This window comes from Emydura macquarii, unplaced genomic scaffold (genome assembly GCF_026122565.2).
Source record: "Emydura macquarii macquarii isolate MOO-44397 ecotype Brisbane River unplaced genomic scaffold, CSIRO-AGI_Emac_v2 contig_1230, whole genome shotgun sequence".
NCBI classification, from domain to species: domain Eukaryota; kingdom Metazoa; phylum Chordata; order Testudines; family Chelidae; genus Emydura; species Emydura macquarii.
This window is the reverse complement of record NW_027131367.1, coordinates 20,764,764-20,788,424: the sequence shown is the minus strand read 5'-3', so window position 1 is coordinate 20,788,424 and position 23,661 is coordinate 20,764,764. Positions and strand designations below refer to the sequence as shown.

General features: G+C 45.2%; 1 protein-coding gene across 1 annotated transcript in view; it reads right to left on the bottom strand.

The window, feature by feature from the left end:
• The window catches only part of DNAH9 (dynein axonemal heavy chain 9), a 361,000-nt gene that overhangs the window by 135,367 nt on the left and 201,972 nt on the right, over positions 1-23,661 (bottom strand). Inside the window, exons 50-53 of the mRNA XM_067547747.1 lie at positions 21,178-21,603; positions 18,898-19,017; positions 8,135-8,323; positions 945-1,180 (exon numbers count right to left, since the gene is read on the bottom strand). Coding sequence (XP_067403848.1) covers positions 945-1,180; positions 8,135-8,323; positions 18,898-19,017; positions 21,178-21,603 — 971 coding nt within the window. The remainder of the gene's footprint in view (positions 1-944; positions 1,181-8,134; positions 8,324-18,897; positions 19,018-21,177; positions 21,604-23,661) is intronic.

Sequence of the window (23,661 nt, the reverse complement as noted above, 5' to 3'; positions counted from 1 at the left end):
AGGGGAAGCACCACAGGGCAGGCACAGATGGCAGATAGAGTGGATCTTACAGGATTTTTTCTGTTCCCACCTAGATGTCGAGACACATCCTCCACTTTCATCACTTCACATTTTACTGCTTTAAATAACTAAAATTCATAATGAGCAGCTAGCAGCACCCTTGGGGTACTTACAACCCTTTCAAACTGCTACCTGATTGGTCGGTTTCCAGGACTGGAATTCCAGCCATCCAATCACCTTGATCCCCTTTGAAACCGAGGATATTTCAGCATTCAGTGGTCAGTCTGGCCCATTTGACAAGCACCTTCCCCATCCAATGGGCAGCAGAAACAGAGAAGGTGGGAATTCTTTCCATAAACATCTTGCCCCTACTTCTCCTTTGTCTTTAACCCTGAATTCTTTGCCAGGCCCCATCAAATGGCAGGAGGAGTAGGACTGACAGTTTCCTCAACCCCTGATGAATATGGCAGCTCTATTCTATTTGCTTAGGCTCTCTCCCTTTCTAGGACCTGTAGAAGTGAGATCTGCTCTACCTTTGTCCCATTGTGGAACTGAGTCAGGTGAAGCAGAATACAAGGCATGTGCTAACACAACAGGCACCTGAAATGGACTAAGTCCACAGGGTGGAGAATTACCATCCCATGTGCAGAAGATTGGTATCCAGGTTGCCCACATACATCTCCTTCCTCCTCCTTTTCAGTTTTAATGAGATTTTTATTGCAATTAGGCCAAACACTGAGCAGCCCCTCTTATGTTTAAACAGAAATCTCCATCATCTTGGTAATGAAAAAAGCAAGTCAACACAAACAACTTTGGGAGCTTTCCCAGCCACTCTCATTTGCTCCAGTAATCCTGACACTGAAGTTAAACACATGTAGTACTTCAAGTCTGATGCTCTAGCAAGCAATTAAAATACATGATTCTGTATGGCGGTTTGCATTTACCCCTTCTGCCCGATTCTGATCACTCGGAGATCTTCGCCATATTTGGTTTTGATCCATTTGATACCCTGGAGTTGGGGATCAACCATAAGGGGCCAACGTTCACAGTTTGTGAGGATTGTGGCATTTTCCGTGGACATCCTATCAGCTGGAAGGCCTTCATTCTGCCAGGCTGCTATATCAGCGTCATCTGTCAGCATTGTCAGAGGATCTAATGATGGAGTTACAGGGATTGGAACCTGAAAGCAAAGGAAGAATGTCCCCATGCACGTTGTTAAAAACTTGCAAAAGAAGCTGCTAATATTCCAAGGATGAGCTAGCAGATCTGAGTATAGCAATTTAGCTTAAGTGTTATTTGTTGGTGACCTGCAGTTTTACAGGATGGTTTCAATCTAGTATTAAAAGCCTCACTCATTCCTGTGATACAGAAAAACACAAAGAATAATGCCTGCAGCATGCTAAGCACACCAAGTCATCACAGCTAAGCAGAGCAGGTTCAGATCACAAATTGCCATGTACAAACTCTTTGACATGACCGTTTAGAAGAGTATAATTAACATCCTCCTACATCTACTGTTGGCTTGCAAAATGACATTCGCAACTCTAGGAACTCTTTTGCTACAGGCAAGGCCCTTTCTGGGCCAACTATGTTTACCTAGGAAACCTGGACGTGACACTGGTAAGCACGCTTTACCCGCTATGGGAAATGGAGATGCCATCAACTTTTTGTGATGCCATGTGGACTGTCTCTTTAAATTTTTTGCAGGAATTCAGGCAGCAGAAGGGAAGTTCTAGGAGAAACTCTGCATGAAGCAAAGAGACAGGATGGCTTTAGGGATAACACTGGCTTTCTTACTCTAACAGAGTTCCTTGTTCAATGTTATAGAAAGAGGAAGTTACTGACCTGTAACTGGCGATTCTTTGAGATGTGTGCTCCCTATCTGTACTCCACTGTGGGTTTAGGCATGTGCACCATGCACCTGAAGCTGGAGAATTTGAAAGTAGTGTCCACTGGTTCACGCATGAGCCGTGGCTCACCTTGTGCCTCTGACCGAGAGGATAAAGGGCGGAGCAGACCTACCATCTCTCCATTTCTTTCTCTACCACAAATCAGAGAAGATCCAAAGCAGAAGGGAAAGTGGGTGGATAGTGGAATACAGATAGGGACCACCCATCTCCATTAACAGGTCAGTAACTTCCTTTTCTTCTTCGAGTGATGGTCTCTATTGTATTCCACTGTGGGCGACTGACAAGCAGTACTTAAGTAGGAGAAGAGTGCGAGGATGTAGACAGTACAGCAGAGCAGAGGATTGCCATCCCAAAGGATGCATCAGCAGAGGAGTCCTGCACCAGGGCATAATAGCTTGCAAACATGTAAATGGAGCCCCACATGGCTGCTTTACAGATACCAAGGATACATACCTCTTGAAGTGATGCCATAGGTCATTGCTTGTGCTCCTGTGGAATGAGCTCTTATCCATGGCAGCTGGGGGGAAAGGTTCGATAGCTGGTAGCAGAATAGAATGCAGCCCGAGATCCATTTGTAGATTCTCTAAGTGGAGATGGCACACCCACTGATTCTTTCTGCTATAGACTTGAATAGTCTTGGGGACTTCCTAATGGGATTTGTTCTTTGTAGGGAAAAGATCAAGGCCTGCCAAACATTAAGGGAATGGAGTCTTTGTTCCTCTGCAAATGTGTGTGGTTTTGGAAAGAACATGGATAAATTAACTGATTGGTTAAGGTGAAATTCTGAAACTACTTTGGAGGTGAATTTGGGGTGTAGACGTAAAGAAATCCTATCCTTCTGGAACACACTGTAAGGAGGACCCACTATCATTGCTCCAAGCTCGCCAGCCCTTCTAGCTGAGGTGATGGTATGAGAAAAGTGACTTTTATGGAAAGGAGAAACATGGAGCAAGAAGCTAAAGGTTCAAAAAGTAGGTCTTGTAAGTTCTGAGAGAACCAGGTACAGGTCCCACTGGAGAATAGACTTCTGAATTGGTAGGAAGATTCTGATTATGTTTTTCCAGTATCTGGAGGTTGGTGGATGCACGAAGACCAAATAGCCCTGAGAAGGTGAATGGTATGTACTGTTTTTTTGCCAAGTGTACTTGCAAGCAGCTGATGGACAGGCCTGTAGTCTTCAGTGAGAGGATATAATTCAAGATGAGAGGAATATCTGCAATTTCTGGGAGAATGCTCCTTTGATGAGCCCAAGAACAAAGCATCCCCATTTAGATAGGTAATATCTTCTAGTGGAGTCCTTCCCACTATTAGAAAGGATGTCTTGCACGACTGTGGAGCATGAACGTTTTAAGGATGATGCGCATCCAAATATCAAGCCCTGGGTGTGGCTGACATGGATTAGGGTGCTTGATCTTGTCGTTCCACTGGGTCAGAAGCTCATGAAATGTTGAAAGGATAATTGGTAGTCAGGATGACACGCATAGGAGCCCGAGAAACCAAAACTTCTGGGACAGTAGGGCACAATCATGACGACTGATGCCTGTCCTGCTGGATTTTGAATAGAACTCGTGGCAGGAGCGGTAGTGGAGGGAAGGCATAGTTGAATTGGTCCAACCAAGGAAGAAGTAGAGTGTCGCCCTGGGAATAGCAGCTTAGGGCTCGTCTGCAGCAATATCTGATGCATTTTCTGTTTGCTTGAGAGAACAGATCCCTGGTTTGGGTGCCTCAGAGTGAAAATATTGTGCAGTACTCAGGAGTGGAGCGCCCACTCGTGGTGGACCGCAAAATGTCTGCTGAGGGATTCTGCAAGCACATTTTGCTTCCCCGGAAGGTAGGCTGCTGATAGGGTGATTCAATTGCTGTCACTCCAGTTCCACAGGCTGACAGCTTCTGCACAAAGGTGGATATATCTTGCTTCTCCCTGCTTGTTGACGTAGAAAAGAGTCATAATGTTGTCTGACATTATAAGGACATAGTGAGCGTGGATGAATGAAAGAAAAGCCTCACAGGCCTTCCAGACTGCTTGCAATTCCAGGATACTAATGTGCACCCTGGACTCTAAAGACGTCCAGTTACCTTGTGCTGTGTGGCTGTTTATGTGGACTCCCCAACTTAATAGGGGTATGTCTGTAATAATGATCCTGTCCAGTGAGGAAGGGAGAAAAGGGATGCCCTGTGATGGGGGTCCCCCGGAGGGCTGCCTGGAAACTGGAACCGCTGTGCCCCCTTAATCTTCCAGCCTGGGCTGGCTCTCAACAATGCCTGCTAGTGACTAACAGTAGACCCCTCTGAGCACTGTTATCACCTAGTACAACAGCAGGTGGAGCTCCACACCCAGCTAGATTGCAAGGATGTTTACCTGGGTTGCCTCTCACACTGTGATACTGTCAGCAAGCCACACTTACACAGACATCCACAGGCAGGGAAACACCCAGCTGAGTTATATGAATGTTTTCCCCAGCCCCTTACAAACCAACAGTATTAAGGCACCAGTCAATTCACCCCAGCTCTCCAGCACTGTGCCCCAGAATTATACCATCTTGCACTGCTCAGAGGTCTGACCAGTGTAAGTTCATTTACCAGTTCACCCCCACCATGATGCAGAGAGGTCATGCTCCTGCCTTGGTAACTTGAGCAGATTTCTCGACCATTTCAACCAAACACTCTGTTTTAGATAAATTACAAAACAGATTTATTAACTACAGAAAGATTTTAAGTGATTATAAGTAGTAGGCATAAAAGATCAGAGTTGGCTACTTTAAGAAATAAAAGCTATTTCGCAGTTTAAGCTCTACAAATTAAACAGAATTTCGATCAAGCAATGTCTCACCCTGATAGATGGTACAAACAGGTTTTTGTTTCTTAATACACAGGCTGGAATGTTTCTCCAGTCCAGGACCCCCTCCCCTGTTCAAAAGACTTTGTATTTTAGACGTTTCTTCCAGGTGTTGAGTTGTGGGAAGGGTGCAGCCAGGTGATGATGTCACTTCCCCACTCTTTTATAGCTTTATTCCAGCTTGCTTGAAAGATCTCTCGCTATGACATGGGGGGACATCCCCACTGGTCAAGCAGTGTTCCATTGTGTACGTCCTCCTTCTGTGAAGTCTGCATTGAAAAACAGTTTCTGACTGTGGATTCTTTCCTCGTTGGGTGAAAGTGAACCATTAATGCTGTCTGACTACCCTATTGTTATACCTGAAAGTATGACTGTAGGTGTCTCCTGCCTTACAACACATTTTAGTAAAACACACAGCAATACTTCATAACCTCACATACGATGTTAGCACATACAATCCAACAGGATATTAATGTTTAGCAGATCAAGACTTTTAAAATGATACCTCAAGACGGCACATTTTGTACAGAACAACTCAGAATTACGTGAAGATGGGGTTCGAGTCACAGAATGTCTCACGGCCACGCATGTCTGACAAGGATTTGTGCACCATATCAGAGAAGACACTACCTTGGTGGGATCTATTATCAGGATGATCCTGGTATGGCGGTTTGGAAAGTATATCAAATGCAGCCATGTTTGAAGGCAACAAAGATGGAGACTTGCAAACAGGGTGATGTAAGTGTATGAGGTCATGTGATTTAGAGAGACAGACATGTCTTGACTGGTATTTAAGGACTGTCTGTGAGCTGAGCTATGATATTGTTCATGGTCTGGAACCTGTCCTTGGGCAAGTACGCTCTTGTGGTGATAGAATTCAAGGGGATCCCAATGAAGTCCAGAGATTATAAGGGAGTGAGAACAGATTTTCTGGCATTTATGCTGACTACCAGTGAGGAGAGGAGGTGCAGCATTACAGACGTTGACACATAGGCTTCCTGGAGGGACTTGGTGAAAAGAGCCAGTCATCGAGGTAGCGGAAGACAATGAGTCTGCAAAGTCTGACATGAGCTGCTACTAGCGAGAATACCTTGGTAAAGATTCTGGGGCCGGTCACTATGCTGAAAGGGAGCACTCTACTGAAAATGGTCAGAGTCCACCATGAATCTGAGGAAGCATCTGTGAGCGGGATGAATGTCTACATGAAAGTAGGCGTCCTTCATATCTAGAGCCGCAAACCACATGACCTTTTCTAAAGATGGAATTATAGATGCCAATGTGACCATCCGAAACTTGAGTTTGTAAATTAAGCGGTTGAGATGGTGGAAGCCACATGACGAAACAACCTTTCTCCCCAATGGATCCAGGTGTTTTCCCTCTTTATCCATAGAAGTAGACTGGGAATGTTGCTGTCTTGCCCTTTCAGAAGCGGCCTGGACCACCACTGAGTTGGGAAGGGGTTGAGAGAACAAAAATTCTGCCTTTTTGACTGGCATATAACACTTCTTCACCCTCTTGGGGGTGGGAGGACAAGTGGCAGGGGTGTGCCCAACTGTTCTAGCTGGCTCTAGCACAGCTTCATTAATGGCGAATGCTATTCTGTTGGATCCGGAGGATTGGAGAATGTCTAGGAATTCATGCTGGGAATCCTGGACCTCTTCAAGAGGAACCTGTAGTTCTCCAGCAACTCTGCAAAGAAGGTCCTGGAACTGTCTGAAGACATCGTGAGAAGGAGACATAGCAGTCACTGCTTCATCTGGAGATAAAGATTGCTGTCTTACTGGTTCCAACAGAATGACTGGATCTGATGCATAATACTTCTCTTCCTCTGTAGGATCCAGGAGCAGATGTGAGGATCAGTGCCCTCAGTGGTGTTATCTTTCCTTTGGAGACAGAAGGATCTGATGGAGGAGGGGATTCCAGATCTGGGAGAGCAAAAATGTCCTGTGGAGTGGCAACTGATTCAGATCTCCCTGATGTGAGAGGGGTTCTACTTGTCTGAGCCACCGGAGCCACAGAAGATTGTGTAATCGCTGAGGAAGATGGAGATATGGACAGACAAAGTAAACAATGATCACTCTTCATCAGTGCCATTTGGGAGGTGCCAAGGATGACAGTACTGATGGATTGTGGTTCAGTATCAACATAGTCCAATACTTGTGGGCTTTCTTTTTGTTCAGAGCAGAATCTAACTTTTTAAAATGGATTTAGAGGAAGACTTAGTTTCATGCTTATGAGAGTGCTTCCTGGATTCCTGAGAAGATCCCACCAGGGGCTCTATGGGGATATCCATTCCAACACTAAAGTCAGACTTTGCAGCAAGAGGCGCATTCTTTGCTGAGGAATGTACAGGGGGTGTTCATGGCCTGGGTCCAATTGAGGCCTCATTGCCTTCTCCACAAGGTGTTTCCAGAGATGACGTTCCTGCTCTTCCCGGGTTCGGCTGGGGAATGGTTGGCAGATAATGCAACTCACCATGATGTGGGTTTCCCCAAGGGAGTATAGGCAGCACTGGTGGTTATCACTGACCAAGAAGGATTGTGGGCAGAAAGTGCAGAGTTTGACTCCTGGAGCCCTGGGCATAGTCCAGTACCCGAATGAGAAATGGGGGAAGGGGATATGTTCCCCCAAAGAGATTAAATCTAAACACTAAGAGATCTATAAAATACTAAACTGTAAAAACTGCACTAGTTGTTAAAACTATTTACAAAGCTAAATCTAAATTTTATCTTGTAGGATGAAGCCAAAGCTAGTTCTGACCCAGACCATGTGGCAGTGAGAAGGAACTGGAGAGATGGTCATCCCCCCTGCCCTTTATCCTCTGGGTCGGAGGCATGAGATGAGTCAGGGCACATGCGCAGACTTACGGATTCTACATTCAAATTTTGCAGCTCAGGATGTGAGGTGTATATGTTTAAACTCCCAGTGGAATACAAGAGGAACCATCGCTCAAAGAAGAAGGGACATATTGTGATTTTTTTGCCATCAGCACTTGACATCTGTTGCTTTCTCAAACTTCCAGGTGTGGGGATCACTCAGTAGTTTGCTCAGTTTCTGCCATATTAAAAAGCCTCTAAGCATTTCACCTCTGCACCTCTGCAAATTCATTCACTTTTATAACCAAGTTGTTAGGAGGGAAGGGGAGTAGCAGCCCACTGAGAATGAGCACAGATTACTGCCCCCCCCCAGAGCAAGGTGAGAACCAGGGACCAGATGGTGAGTCCCAGAATCACAGTCTGGCTACTGGTATGCACCTGGGGCAGCCTCTTACTTGGGCTTGTGGCAAACTCACAACGGAAGTCATTGTTTGTCTGGGATTCCTTGGGTGTCAGATTTTGCACTCCTGTAAGAGACAGGAGCAACGGTTACCCTAAGTAGTGGTGCTTACTTTTAGCTGGTGCAAGTACGGCCTCCAGATTCCATCCATCAGGTCATGTCTGTATTTCTTCGTAAAGTAACCCAGGTAGGAGACGAAGGCTGTGATTAGTAAGACATCTCCACACAATGTGCTCTCCTGCTCTTTGAAGTCTTTTACAGCCTCTGCCCATCTCACATTTTCAGAGGCAAGTCCCCCAACCTGAAATTCCAACATAAAATTAACCTCGAGCATTTTTTCTATGCACAAGCAGTTTAACACTTCTTGTCACTCTTTGACTTCAAATGTGCTGTATTTTTAAAACCAAAGATGGAAAGACTTATTAGGTCATTTTGCCCACCCCTCCCCCACCCACTGAAATACTGCCCCCACCAGTACATCCTAGCACATTTGCCAGCCTAGCTGTATGTTACTCAAGAAAAGGGTCCACCACTTTGTTGGGAAGAATATTCCTCTCTATAAGGAAGTTTTCCCATGTATACTTCCAAAAATGTTCACTTCCACAATTTCATCCATTCACTCCTAGTTATACCCCCTTGGACCACACTCAATAATTCCTCTCCCTCCTTGAGAGTTAGATCATTCAGTTATTTCAGACAGTTATCTTTACCCCAATTTATACCTCATTTGGTCAAGATATACTCACTCAGGGTTATTTTAATTGTATCGAATTTCTAATCCTCAAACCACTTGGTCTTTGTCTTGCTCTTTGCTAAAGCCTCAGTTCTGCAAACTCTTAACTTTAAACTCATCACTAATCCATTGAAGCAAATCTCTGTACACATTGCTGGTGTTGGATTGCTGAGGCGTGTACATGCAGTCTAGCTGTGGTCTCAGCAGTCTTGCAAGAACGGACTAGCACGAGCAGGATATGCAGTGTTGCCAACTCCAATGATTTTAGTATAAATCTCATGGAATTTGATGCTATTCTTGAAGCTCTAGATCCTGGAGTCGTATGTTTACAAGAGAATCGCAGCTTCCATCAAAAAAAAAAAGTAAGTTTTTCACCCTCACAGTCATGGAGAAAAGCTTGAAAGCCCGAATTAAATGTGCCCTTCAAAAAGGATATATTGGAAGTGGAAAAGGTACAGAAAAGGGCAACTAAAATGATCAGGGGGTCTGAAAAAGCTTCCATATGAGGAGAGATTAATAAGACTGGGACTTTTCAGCTTGGAAAAGAGACAACTAAGCGGGGATATGATAGAGGTCTGTAAAATCATGACTGGTGTGGAGAAAGTAAATAAGGAAGTGTTATTTACTCCTTCTCATAACACAAGAACTAGGGGTCACCAAATGAAATTAATAGGTAGCAGGTTTAAAATGAAAAAAAGGAAGTATTTCTTCACAGAACAATGCACAGTCAATCTGCGCAACTCCTTTCCAGAGGATGTTGTGAAGGCCAAGACTGCAACAGAGTTCAAAAAAGAACAAGATAAGTTCATGGAGGATATGTCTATCAATGGCTATTAGCCAGGAAAGGCAGGGATTGCTGTTGGCCAGAAGCTGGGAATGGGTGATGGCATGGATCACGCAATGACTGCCTGTTCTGTTCATTCCTTCTAAAGCATCTGGCACTGGCCACTGTGGGAAGACAGGATACTGGGCTAGATGGATCATTTGTATGACCAATATGGCCATTCTTATGATCAGGAAGCAGAAGGTGCAGAGAAAGAGCCCAAATATATTAATTGGCTTAAAATCATAGGATTTAAAACATCTTGTGATTTCTGAATGCCTAAGGTTGGCCACACTGGAGGTTGCAGCCCAAAATGGCATTCCCTTTCCCTGCTGCGATGGTGCTCTGAAAACCTACATCTAAATCACAGCCACTCGAAGTCCCAGGTCACCCTCAGCAGTGACACTTTAGATTGCTTTCGCCCCGACTGGCCTGCCTTTGCTTGGGATGACTTTCCCCTACATATATCCCTTTCATTTCTCGAGACTGAATCTGTTTTCTGTCCATTTTTCTAAACCCTTCAAGGCTCTTTGTGTGATTTTTCTCCCTTACTTGATATTTGCAAAGACTCCCCCGCAAAGGAGCTCCTGAAAATTTCATTCATATGCTGCTTTCTCCATTTTCCAAATCACTAATAAGGCATTAAATAAAATCAGACCTAACATGGATCCTTATCCCACCAGACATTTTCCCCAGCTAAGCACACTGCAGCTCTTGGTCCTTCAGCCAATTTGAGATCCATAGGACAGTATTCCTATTCAAGCCAATTTGAATTACTTCTGTGAGGCTCTTTACTAAAATTCAGATACACTAAAAGAATTCCCTCTGAAGCCACATACGAGTAACTGGGCACAAGACTGAGGCCTAGATGTTTGCATTACTGGGTTAGACTCACTGTGAGATGATGGAGAAGGAAGATTGAATTACATGCTCAGAAGTGGGTGAGAGTCTAGAACCTTTTTTGCAATGCAAAATTGAACCCTCCCGGACAGCAGCTGCAGCCAACCCTGCGCAGGGTTTAGGAACAGCTAGCAGAACTGGTGCCAGCACTGTCTGTCCTTTTCTGCACCTCCAGCTCAACTGTGCTCAGCACCACTTCAACTGCAACTCTTGCTACGAGCTGCTGCCAGTGCCCGCTCCCTTCCGTATGCAGCCAAGGCTAATAGGCATCTAGCTGAGCTTTAACAGTCCAAACTCGTACAGGCTGAGGAGGCTGAGAGAAGGCATAGCTCAGACTTCCTTGGCCTGGCCCCTGAATTCAGCCCTCCAACTACTAGCACCATGGGAAGGCTCTTCCCTATTGTCATCTGCACTGACCCTGCTGCTGTCACCCGTTCCCCAGCTCCCAATTCACCCCTGGTTCCCACATACTCAACAGCAAGTAGAGAATCTTGGGGGTCATCCTTTGCCCCTTCTGGCAGCCAAGAGGCAGCAGCAAGCCAGTGATTTCTTCATATCTGAATCACAGCTGGCCAAGGCCATAGCATCTCCACAGCAAGAGGCCAACCAGGATCACTGGCTTCTTCCTCCAGAGTGGTGGCTCCCAGCCTATTCATCCCCTTGGATCGCTGGCTGACAGCACTTGACTCTCTTGGTCTCATCTTCCTGCAGCTCATCCATGACTGAAAACTGCTGAAGTAGTTTGAATAGCTTCACCTGCAGACAGCTAGCACAGCCTGCAATTGCTCAGAGGCATTTTGAATGGGGTGCCCCAGAGTGCTGCCTTCCAGCGGGTTTCCCCAGGTCTTCATTGTGACCTAGAGTCCTGAGCACAGCAACAAGTCATGAAACATGACTCTGTCTTACTGATCATCTCCTTGTGCTTTATCCCCGTAGCTGGGAAGGTCGCGCTGCAATCTGGTTGCAAGGCAGTCTCCTCTGGAACTGCTTCTCAGGTTGGTCTGATGCCATCTGACTGCTGACCTTCTGCGCAAGGTCTCTCTGTCTATTCTGGCTTTTCCAAAGGGGCTCGGAGGAGTGGGGATGGCTCTCAGGATTTAGTGAGCTGGGGGCGTTATTAGCCCTGTTGCTGACATTATGTGAATTCTGAGAATTACCATGGTATCTTTTCTCAAATATTTCCTTATTGCACTCAGAGAGATTGCAGCAGCACGCTGTGTACAGCGAAGGCACAGTTTTGTTTGTTGCCACATCCTCCCATCCGTTCTAGAGTGCACATTCTAGGGGCAGGGGATGTATCTGTATATATCCTCTAAGGTAATCTAAATAACAATATTAATGGATAATCTTCTTTCTCCCTATCAAAGCTCAGGGCAGTATGTGCTTCTCTAATCCTCTTATCTCTTAGCAAAATATGTGACTGTCAGGGCTGGAAAATGTGCCGAGTGCCAAGAGACAGAAGACACTGTCTCTGGCTTGACACTAGCATGGAAGATGCTGTGCTTCCCAATGAAGTCCAGGGGTGTCACCCAGTACACTCCACCTTTCTGGCCGTTTTGGAGGAGGTTCCGGGTTCCTGGGGCCTCCCATTTTTGTGCGGCTCAGGCTGGGGGTGTATGATAATTGAGACTGCTCCCCAGTCAGTTTCTCTCTCCTCCTCCCCTCTTCTCACTCCCTAGGGTGTAGGCCTTGCTGGAGTCCTGGGCATAACTAACAGTGGGAACCAGAGCAGTCCTGGCCTTGGCAAAATAACAGCTCAGTAGATATTGGCTAACCACGTAAGCACATTCCCGAGCGGAGAGGATGGTACAAGAACACCCAGAGTTCTCAAATAAGAAATGGTACACAGACACACTAACCCCTCCTAAGATAAGGGTGGGAGGGCAAGATAATGATATGGATGTTTTGTTTGAACTAGCAGTACAAGGAGAAGGGTGGTAACTAGCAATGTCTACAGCATGATACGTAACTTGTTTGTATCGATGTATAAAAGAAGAAGTCATAGATGGGGCATCTTTGTCCAGCCAAGGGGGCAGCGTTGGTGCGCTGACTGAGCTGGTACCATTGTCGCGGGCATACATGTGTTAGTGCATCTGTAACCATGGCACCAGGGTGCTAGTACTGTGCTTCGTCAATAATAAACCTGGCCGAGCACCTTCACCACTAAACCCAAGCTGCAGCCTTTCCTTGTGAGTAACATGGGGGGCTGCTGAATTAGCTGGGTGCGCTCTCTGCTGATGCAGCTCACACCGGCGCTCCAAGAGCAGCAACGATCCTGCAGCAGCTCCAACATGCCACAACACTTAACAGCCCAGGGTACCTCAGGCTGGGATCAGAACAGGGATCACCAGTGGGAAAATCTCAGGGGTGACTCAGTACGCTGTACGTTATGCGGATGGCTTTGGTTGGCACCACAGTAGTACAGCTGCCATAAGAGGCCTGACATGGAGCAGAGGAGAAGAAGGCACCGCTTGCTTTCTGCATTTAAAGGGGGCCATTTATGTTTCAAATCACATGATGATTCTCTGTTGATTCATGCTTCTCACATGACTGCAACGGGAGCAGGATTGACCCCACTAAGGAGTAAAACTCGGGGCACAGAGCTAGTGAGTTCCACTGATGTCCCTGAGCTGCTGGGGTTGTCTAGGAATGCTGCAGGCAGAGAGGTTCTGACAGGCTGCCAGATCTGCAGCCTAAAGGACACTCAGGTCACGGGGAAGAGAGTCGTGGGAACTAACTTTCTTTTCAAGTGACAGGAGGTCACAATCTAGTGGCATCACAGGGGGGTTAAATTTCCTGGTACCAGCCCTTCCTAGGAGGACGTGGCTTTGACAGGCTCTGGAGGGGCTGAGGCCAGCCCTCCTCAGCCAGAAGGATGAGCAGGCATGATTCAGAAGAATTCTTAGGGATTCTAGTAAGGATAGAAGAACATTGGGGCCAGGAAAGCTAAATCCTCTGGATTTCTAGGCTGACAGTCCAGATTTATATCCCCTTCTCAGTTTCATTGTGTGTCGCGATTTCACACACAACGCAAAGCTAGTTGCCAGGTTGGGCCGTATTTCTCTTGGCAAACATAGGAGGCTGGAACAATCTGTGTTCCCCAACATGACAACATACTGTACTAGGGCATGGACCATTTTCATTTCAGTTGTATTAGTCCAATGCCATGTAAATCCCAGCAAGGGCTGGCAGGACAAAAAGTCATGGTTAGAAACATAATACCTAAAGTAAAAAAAGGTCCTGCATATTGCCACTAACCAAAGCCCTGCCTTCTACCAGCTCCCTCTTAATTACAAGCACATTCTTCATGCTAATTCACTGTGCCTGCTCTCCTTTTCCTTACAGTTTTTAATTGGCTTCACTATGATTGACTTTGACAAGCGCCTTGAAACCTAATCGTCTAAACTTTTTCCTCTCTGTAAACAAAATACTGAAATGGATGTAGAAATTACCAGTGTCACCCATTGGTGAAAAGATAGAACTGTACATTTATGCTAATTCGCATAATGCCAAAGAAGAGTGTGATGGGAAAAAGGTCTAGTACCTACTGTTCACTGTTTGTTTAAATTATTTCATGATGCAATGTTTGTAACTCTGAGATCTAATGTTGAATTTTTTAATTAGACCCTACTTTGAATAATCATGTTCAGTTTAAATTAGTCCCCAGAACATGAAAAGCACTGCAGTAGGAAATGAGAGATGCAGGTATGTTCCCTATACAAGATGAACTACTGCCAGCACTATGCTCAAATAACTGGAAGCACTTTACAGTCCAAAAATTAAAAGGGATTCACACTAATGCTTCTGAGGGATGCCATGAAGCAGCTTGGAGCAAGATTCACAGAGGTACCCAGAAACTTACTGCCCAGGGAGGTGCCTACACCCACAGTTAGATGCCACTGGCATCCACAAAGCCACGGCACAGCTGCTGCCTAACCCTGCAAGCACCTACTTTTCTGCTCGTGGGCACATGCAAAGCGACCTGAGTCCTGACACTGCCAAGCAGCTCAGCGCCTAGCTCATACGGTGATTAAAAACATAGGCAGAAGAATGCCTATTTCCCTGAAGGATCTGATGTCAGGGGCATGCCCTTATATCCAACAGCCTAGTGGTTAGAGAAATCACCCAGGCTGTGGGAGACTCAGGGTCAAATCCCCACTTGGCCTGATTGGGAGCAGGGACTGGATCTCCCCCATTACAAGTGGGTACTCTCACCACCAGGCTGTAGAGTCACTCTTGCACCACCAAAGTCCCCCTCGCAAATCTCAGCCCTGGTGCCTTCAGGACTTGGCGGATATGAGCTCTGAGAGCCAACTGTCTTAGTGTGGAGAGTGGTGGTTCTCTGAGGTTTTAAATGAATTGTTACCAGTGCTAATACTTAGTTCCCATCCTTGGAGCTACCATCAGCAGAAGCAGGAGCTTATGGACCATAAAGAGTTGCTGCCCATACAGAATCTGAGGTACCTCCAAGTGTCCATGCCTGACCAGATGGGGAAGCATAGATTTTTGGAGCTGAGACTCCAGAGCTAATCCTGTCAGCTGAAGGAGAAATTAAAGATGCCAAAGTCTCCAGGCAGAGTTGCAATGTAGGATGTCCCCAGGGGAGGAGATCTGTCTCGTTGGAAATATTCCTCTGTCTCTATTAGGAGATACTCAGACTGGAATCCTTTTCCCAGTACTGCTAACACACCTCGTCTCTGCTCCTAGTTTGACAAGGAAGGCAACATCTGTGTGCCCTCTTTACAACACAACAGCCAAGGTAACTCATCAATAGAGATGACATTTTCACAAAGATGTGTGAATCTAATGATTAACTAGCCAAACCCTTCATTTACAGACAGTTACAGCTGATGAGTGACAGCAGTGCTGTTATCTTTCATATTTTTTAAAACAAACCCAACCACCAAAATATAACGAAATCAACAATTGAAGACATAGGTCCTAATTCAGCAAAGCAACTACTTAACTTTAAGCACATGCTGAGCTTTAAGCACATGAAAGTTGCACTGAAATCGATGAGGTAACTCACGTGGTGCCTAAAATCAAGTATGTGTTTAAAGATTTTGCTGGACTGGGGCAAGGTGCACATGAAACAAACATTTCTATCAAGTATCAAGGAGATGCACACTTCACAACAACCCCCTGACCTCTGGCCTAAGGATAGGTTTTTTCTTAATTGCTTTTTAAAATGTATTATTTGTGTTTCGTTTATTTCAGAATCAAAACGTTTCCTTTGAAGTCATACTGCTAAACTGGAAATATTACCAATTAACATATTCAGCAAGTGAAGAGAGACAATTCTGTTAAAGCACTTACGGTTGTTAGTTCTTGAGACTAATTCTGTCTGTGAAGTTTAACTGGAAAAGTGTATGTCATTAGTCCTGATTACAATTATATATGACTGTCCGCACTTCAAGCGGATCAATGGATGCACCTGATGTGCACGTGTAGAAGGCCACATTCTGTTCCTGATCACACTGGTAGAAATCAGGATTGCTCTGCTGAAGTCAGTGTACAACACATGTAAGTAAGGGCAGAGCTGGAGTCATGATTTTTAGGTTTCTTTTCTAAAAGGTTTTTTTTAATGTGTTTCCATTTTGGGTTTACTGAGGAAAGAACTGTCCATATTTTTGGATTAGAGTGAAACTTGTGGTGAAGGGTTGTGCAATTCTTTATACTTGATAAGAATGTGTTAGTTTTGTATGTGGGCAGTGAATAACTGTATCATTCCTGCCTTCAAAAAATGAATCTTGCATGAGTCCATGTCACAATCTGCCAATGTTTCAAACTTTATGGTGCAATGTGACTTCAACAGGCAGTGGAGGGTGTGACAGCCCTGGTCGAGCTCTTGGCCACTCACTAGATGACTGTGAGGGAACCCAGCCTCTGGGAACCCAAACTCTTTAAGCCTCTGGGGACTGAATGGAGCCAAACCATTATCCCAACCTGGGGATCCTAAGCAACTTTTTGAGGTACAGACTCTCTGCCAAGCGCCCCCTCCTCAGAGCTGGAACCCATTGTCCAGCTGCTTCACCTCTGAACCAAGTGCTGATTCTTCAGACACCTCCATAGCTTAAATATTTTCTCCCAGAACTCCACCCCAAGATGTGAGCCTTCAGGGTTATCTCTTCAAGGGGCCACGTGGTAGGTGTAAATGCTTAACACATCCAGGCTGTGCATAGACATCCAACAGATTCTTGCTCTTCGAGAGCAGAAGACATATTCAAAGAGCAGAGAGCATTTAGAAAACAACGAACATTCTAACTGCAGTGCCCCAGTAGTTCCCCTTTCCCTGCAAAGTCCAAATTTATAGCTTGGACACCCAGACCCCCCAGTCATCACAGAGGGACACAAAGAAACAAGTAATGTTGCAAAAGCTCCCAGAGGAGCTATATTAAAGTATTTTCATTTCAAAATGTACTGCCTGGATTCAAGCAAACTGTTCAGAAAACCTTCCAGAGGTCAATGAGATTTCACCCTAGACTTCTGGAAGTGGGAGACATTCTCTTTCTTCAGGCACAAAATCAGCCTCAGAATGGGACTGTCTGTTTCAGGTGCTTATCTGCCCCCCCGCCCCATGCCATCGTATCCAAGTGCCTTGCAGTTATCCTCACAACCCCTGTGAGCTGGGAAATGCTGTTATCCCCATTGCACAGAGACTAAGGGCTCAATTTTTAGAGATATGCAGGTGCCTAAAGACGCAAGCGTGTCTCAAAGCACTAGGTACCCATATGCAATGGATTTCCATGGGAGTTAGGCAGCTGGGCGCCTCTGAAAACCGTGCTAGGTGCCCATCTGCATCTTTAAGTGCCTAAATACCTGCAAAAACCTGGGTTTAAATGTGGTGGAACAGGGGACTGAGTGCGGGTCTTGTGCATCACAGACCAGCCCCGTGAACCATCTCTTCTTTCTGTTGCTATGAAATGAAGCATGGGGAGAACACCTCTGCAGCACAGCCAGGACCGGTGCCCTTATGCTCTAGTTTCAGCAGCACAGATCACCAGCTATTTGAGCTGCAGAATAATCTGATTCAGCTCTCACCTGTAGAAATACCTGCATGTCCTTTTCAGCCGCAACCAGCCGCACACCTATAGAACTCAATCCCCATGAAGTCAGTGGGAGTCTTTCCAGTGACTTCAAAGGGCTTTGGATCAGGTTCATAGTGTCCAATCCTGCTTCCACTGAAGTCAATAGCAAAAAAAGCTCATGTTGACCTCAAGAGGAACAGGAAAAGGCACCAAAGTCACCACATCTGAAGTCATTAACAGCTTTGCTGAATTACAGTGTATTTTCTTCAAACATAACCAGTGCCTGAGGTGTCAAAGAGATTTAACTATATTCAGCAGAAGTGACCAGCTTCTTTTCAGCTAGAGACAACAAAGAGGCACTAGACAAAAGCCAACATTTCAAATCAGGATAATTTTTGAATGACTTGCAACTCAAAAACAGTTTAGCGACTTTTCTTCCAACTTTGCACACACATTCTCCTTTGCCTTCAGAGTCAATCTGGCAATTTTCAGCATAAACCAGCTTTCTAACCCAAAGCTATTGGGGCTAAAAATAGAACTTAATATTAGAAGCTGTTGCAGTTTTAGGACTAGATTGTCACTGCGCTCCAACCTGCGTAAGGGGGAGCAGGTTGCTCGTTCCTTCTTGCTCCAGAATGGGGAAACAAAGGAAGTGATCCGTGCCATCCCTTTACCACCCCCAGTTTAGTTCCCTCTTCACCCTGCTAAATACTATCCTTGTGACTGGGTGCTCAGGATGGTCCTGCGGTTAGGGCCGTGATTTAGGAAGCCAGGATTCAAGTTTCTGCTTTGCCACACACTGCCTGTGTGATATTGTGCAGATTACATGGTCTTTCCCTCAGTTCACCATCTGTGCAATAGGGATAACAGCAGGGGTGCTGGAGGATAAACAAAATCCAGAGTGGGAGGTGTTCAGACACAATTGTAGGGGGGCCACATAAGCACCTTTAATGCTTTATCACTTTTTTCATCTTATTGATTTTTATTAATCATTTTAATTAATTTTAAAAATTGGAAAAAAGTATAAACATGTTCATGTGCTTTACAATATATCATTACATGAAGAAGCAAATACAGCTCTTTTCCTATTAGCGTCTTGTCTTGAGACCTACTGTTCTGATAGACCACTAACTGTTCAGAAAATTAAACAACAGAGATGAGAGGCCGTGCCTCTATCGTTGTCTATGTACAGCATACCAGAAATGTAAATGCTCACAGAAAACAACCAGATGTACACAGAGTTATGGGAATAGCCACATCATTAGGACTGGAAATACTATAAAATTATTGTCATTACTACAGTTTGCAGCTATGCAGGAAATATCATGTATTGTGAACTGCACCTGACAACTTCCATTCATATGATTAAAGTTCCATCTGTTGATACTCACCAGTCGATTTGCAAGTGAGATGGTGCCTGCAGTAGCTTCAGCTTCTTGCTGACATTTCAGTTTGTCTGAAGTTGCCCTCTCGAATTTGGCTGTGAGGTTTGCTAGGTTTTCGTTAAGGTGCTGTTAACGAAAAAATCAGAACATCTGCAGCAAAACACTTTTCGTCATATAAGACTCTTACAAAAATTGCTTTCATTGCGTGCGTCTCTCCAATGTTGAACCCAGCCTCTATCATTGCTTTTGGAATGAGAGGAGGCAGGACTCCTGCACAGAGTGCTCATGTCTGGGTCTCAGCCTGTAAAATTGTGAGCACTGCGTGCAGCGTGCAATGTGCTGATCCCTTTGCAGGAGAACCTCAACACCAGCAGGATACACCACTTAGGATCTAATCAATGCCCACTGAGGTCAGCTGGAGTCCTTCCATGGGCATTGGATCAGGCCCTTGCAGAACAGCATGCGAGGGTGTGGGAGGGGCAGCATGCTACGGAACTGTTTACATGATAGGCCACATCATGTGCAAAGGACTGTGGATAGGACAATGCAGAGACTACGGGAGGGGATCACAGGCTGACTGAAGATGGTGGCTGGGGTCCTGAGCTGTGCCCAAGCAACGATTAGTGCAGTTCAGGAGGAGGAAGTGCAAAAGGGCTCTCTGCAACCTTTGCGTTTTCTGATGCTGTGTGCATCCTGGTGCTGGGCTGCTCCCCAAGGCAGCTCTAAGTTACGCTTGTTACTCACAGCCTCAAGGAGCATCCTGGATGCTAGATATCAGCCAGACATAAGGGAGTATGAGCCATCCCTTAGCCATGTCCCCAGCACCCAGTGGCCAGGAGTGAGAGTGACACAGGAGATTCTACATTTACCCTTCTCCTTCTGAGAGATGTCCTTCCTGTGAGTGCCTAAGGACTTTCCATTTCCAGAGGGGGGTGCCAACCCCACCCACTGTACTGGAGACTGGGGACAATACACACGCAGGTCCAGTTGGGCTGTTTCCACACTTGGGCCACATCCAAGGAGAGCCAATATTTTGGGAAAAGAAGAGAGGGAACCAAAGTCTGCAGGGCCTCCTTACAGCCACACTGCCACCTGAGGAGGACTCATTGCATGGACAGATTTGGTCACACTTTGCTCTAAGACAAACTCTAACTGTCCCCAAAGTTGTTGGAATATTTCACTTCTGAGATAAGAGAACCAGAGTTAATCATTGATTTTATCTGCATCCAGCACAACAGCTTAAGGCTAAATGCTTTTAAATCATTTTAACACTGTTTGAACAATGCACTAGAAATAAACTTGAATATGGAACAGGGATTATTTTTAGTGGCATCTGTAACAATGCTCTCAGTTGTCAGTGCTGAACACAAAATACAGTCTCTTTCAAACTAGCTTGGCATTAAATCATATAACTAAAATATTGTTAGAATATTTTCATTTACACCCCCATATATACACACACACCCCCCATATATATATAGATTTTCACGTGTGTTTGTGTATCTCTGCATAAATACACACACACACGTTGCATACATGGGTGTTTGTGAATATGCATTTTATATATAGATTTTCAGAAACTCAGCTGTCCCATCACCCACTGCAGCACACGGGAATGGAAGGGTAATTTTGGAGAGGAAGTGGGATGGGAGCTGCTCTCCATTGAAACATGTTTTTAACCATCTCTCGCTTTTAACAAAGTTTTTTGTTTCGGTACTTTCCTGGATTTTTAATGAGTGCCAAAACTTTAAACGCAGGCGGAGTATATGATTTCCCAGTTAGGAGTCCTGCTTTGACAGATCTTTTGAGTCATACTAAAGTGGAGTTGACCTCCTACAAAATTTAACAAGTCCCCTGGAAGTGTGTTGGAGAAGGGAAGAAAAATAGTCCTAGTACGTTTTTTAAAAAGCTCTCTAAAGCTTTCTCTAGTTCTTGTTTTCTGTAAGATGTGTGGCACATAGAGAACATATGTTGGTGTGGTGTGTGATAAAAGGACATCCCAGTTTAGGTGCGAATAATGAGAGTTAAATACTGAGCCCTTCTATTACGGAATAAGCAAATTTGGAATAGAGCTAGCGCACTTTTATAGAAAGCAGGGAAGTCTCCAAAAGTCTAGCAAGAGCAGATAAAGGACCACAATCTGCCCAGTCTTCGAATCCACTCTTTCAAGAAAGCATGGTATCACAAAGAAGCCCTTCCAATGCTGAGGGTTTCCCTCTAAGCAGTGAAATGCATGGCAGCTGTCAGTGAAGTGCATGCATGTATCATGGCCTGTCTTAAACTTACAGCAATTTTGGCTTTGATGTTAGCCAGCTTCTCCTGCGCAGCAGCTAGTTCTGCGTTGGCTTTGTTCAGAGCCTGCCGTTTGGGCTCCACATCACAGTAGACCTTGTAGAACCTCACAATATTTATGACCCAAGAACAGAGACCAGCAGCTGCATAGGACTTGGAGGTCACAAACTCAGGGTTAAATTCCGGATCCTGTAAGTACGGCTGAAGAGCTTTGAGACAGTTCTCGTGGATATTCTCCTTATCAAAGTTGATTAAGGAATCCAGGAAGCCATCTACTCTGGCCATGGAAACCTTAGCTGCTTTCCAACTCCTGTCCTTGGGAACCTTTCCACCTGGAGCCATAAGCACCATAACAGCAGCAGTGACATTGCTGACAGCCGAAGGCGGCGATCCAAATGACTTCAGTTCTGTCAGATTGTTCTGAAAAGGGAAAACAAGGTTGTTAGATGAAAATGAATGGATTTTCTTTTTCCTTCACCACTAATGGAGTCAGGCTCCCGAGTTATCAATCTGAGAGAGTAGCTTTGAAGCCTGAAGCTGCACATTGAATTTTAAATATTGTGACTCATCCAACGTAAAGCAATGAAACCCCCTACTGGCACCACAGCCTCCATTGGCTGGTTAGATGTGCATCAGTCATGTCTCTTCAGCATTTCAACCAATTCTCAGGCCATTAAAAATGCACAATTATTGCAAATTTATCCAGTATGCAAATGACAACAAAAAGCTTCATGCTTCCTGTAATCAGCAAAGTGTCTTCATCTAGAGATGGACTTCAAAACCAACATTTAATTCAGAATGCAGCTAAATGGGGCTGCTATCCAACTGAATCTCACTAACTTTAGCCAAGCTTATGTTAACTGTCCCCATTCTACTCTCTGGGCTGGGCTCCCTAGCCAGACTTCTGTCCGTTTTGGGTGCAGAGGAAAGCCTGGGAATGTGAAACAAGTGAAACCTGACAACTCACAAAGCAGAAGGCAAAGAAGAAGAATCCAAAAATATTTTAAAATTATTACTTAGTTATTAACTAATTATTATTATTCATTATGAATGTTAGGCTCCTGACATGATTTTTGAATGCTAGGAGTTGAGGATATTGTAAATTGGGGAGAGGGGAAACACCACAACCACAAAAATGCTCAACTAAATTCTTTTGAAGCTCAGAAAAGGTTATGGTTTTGTAAGAGCTCTGCGGGGAAGTGGTATGTGGCTTCTCCTTGTATCTGAACAATCTGACCCATCCATACTACTGAGAAAAACTGACAATGAGATTTCCAAAGTCACCTAATTCTGATGGGGCTGGGAGCCCATATCCATTAAATGGCGTTGAAAGTTTGAGCTAGAAATGACCACTCTGTGCTGCTGGTGTACAAGGGAAGATTCATTCTGTACCAGAGTTGCTGCTTGTCAGACATCAGGGGGGAGACACTTTCTCAGCAGGGCTGGAGTTAGGCCTAATTAGCTATTCTGCCAAGGATCTGTCATATCAAGGAGGAGAAAACACAGGGTTTGTGCTTACCCCCACCACACATGGAATCCCTGACAGAACAAGCTGTGCTCTGCCGTGATGCCTGCTCTGCTAGTTTATTTGTACATTTTCTCTGTTCGGACACTTAAACTGCAAAGACAGCTAAAATCTGCAGAGGGAATTCACTTTGTATGTGAGCTGGAGGCAGAGGCACATGTGTGAGATACAAAGAGGCTGAGCGATGGGCTTCCCATTGAGAAGCTGTTCACTCAGGATTCAACAAACATACTCCGAAATTGGCATCTATAGCTGCGGTCTGTCATTTGCATCAACGTGACAGGAACAGCAGCAGCAGGAGAGCCAAGCTGGGGTTTGACATGAACTAGATACGGTTGTTTTCTGTGCTCCCAACAGCCATGAATCAGTGAAGGAAGCCAGCCCCTCTAGCTAGGGTGCTCTAACTAGAGCTACACCCATCCCCCGGGCAGTGGGGCAGAGAGGACTCCTCTTCACACTTGGACCCTAAGTATGCAGACTTACAGATGTATTGCTTTCCTATGCCTCAGAAGGGCCCAAACTTTAGCTGCTAGCCAGGATCACCACAAATCTGTACAAAAAGGAGCAGACTGTCTGCACAGACTGCAGCTCCCAGCATGCAACACTCCAGTTTGGTCTATGTGGTTTTCTACTCAGACCAAGATGGAGTGTTGCATGCAGGGACCTACAGGCATTTCCCCAGTACTAAAGGTGACGCATAGCAACTGCCACTATGAACTGCCTGGCACAAGCCCACGGGCGACATCTGGTGCATGGAGAGCACTTTGGCCACCTGTTTTCTGAAACCACCATTTTGTTGGTGATTGCGGCAGTTTAACAGCTGGGGGTAGTTATGGCACTGCTGTAATTGTACAGTCAGACCAATGCTGTCATTTCAGCAGACCCTGGCATTGCTGTGATTGAACATTATGAAGATAAGCGTTAAACCGTGGTAGGGTGTGACGACAGCTGGG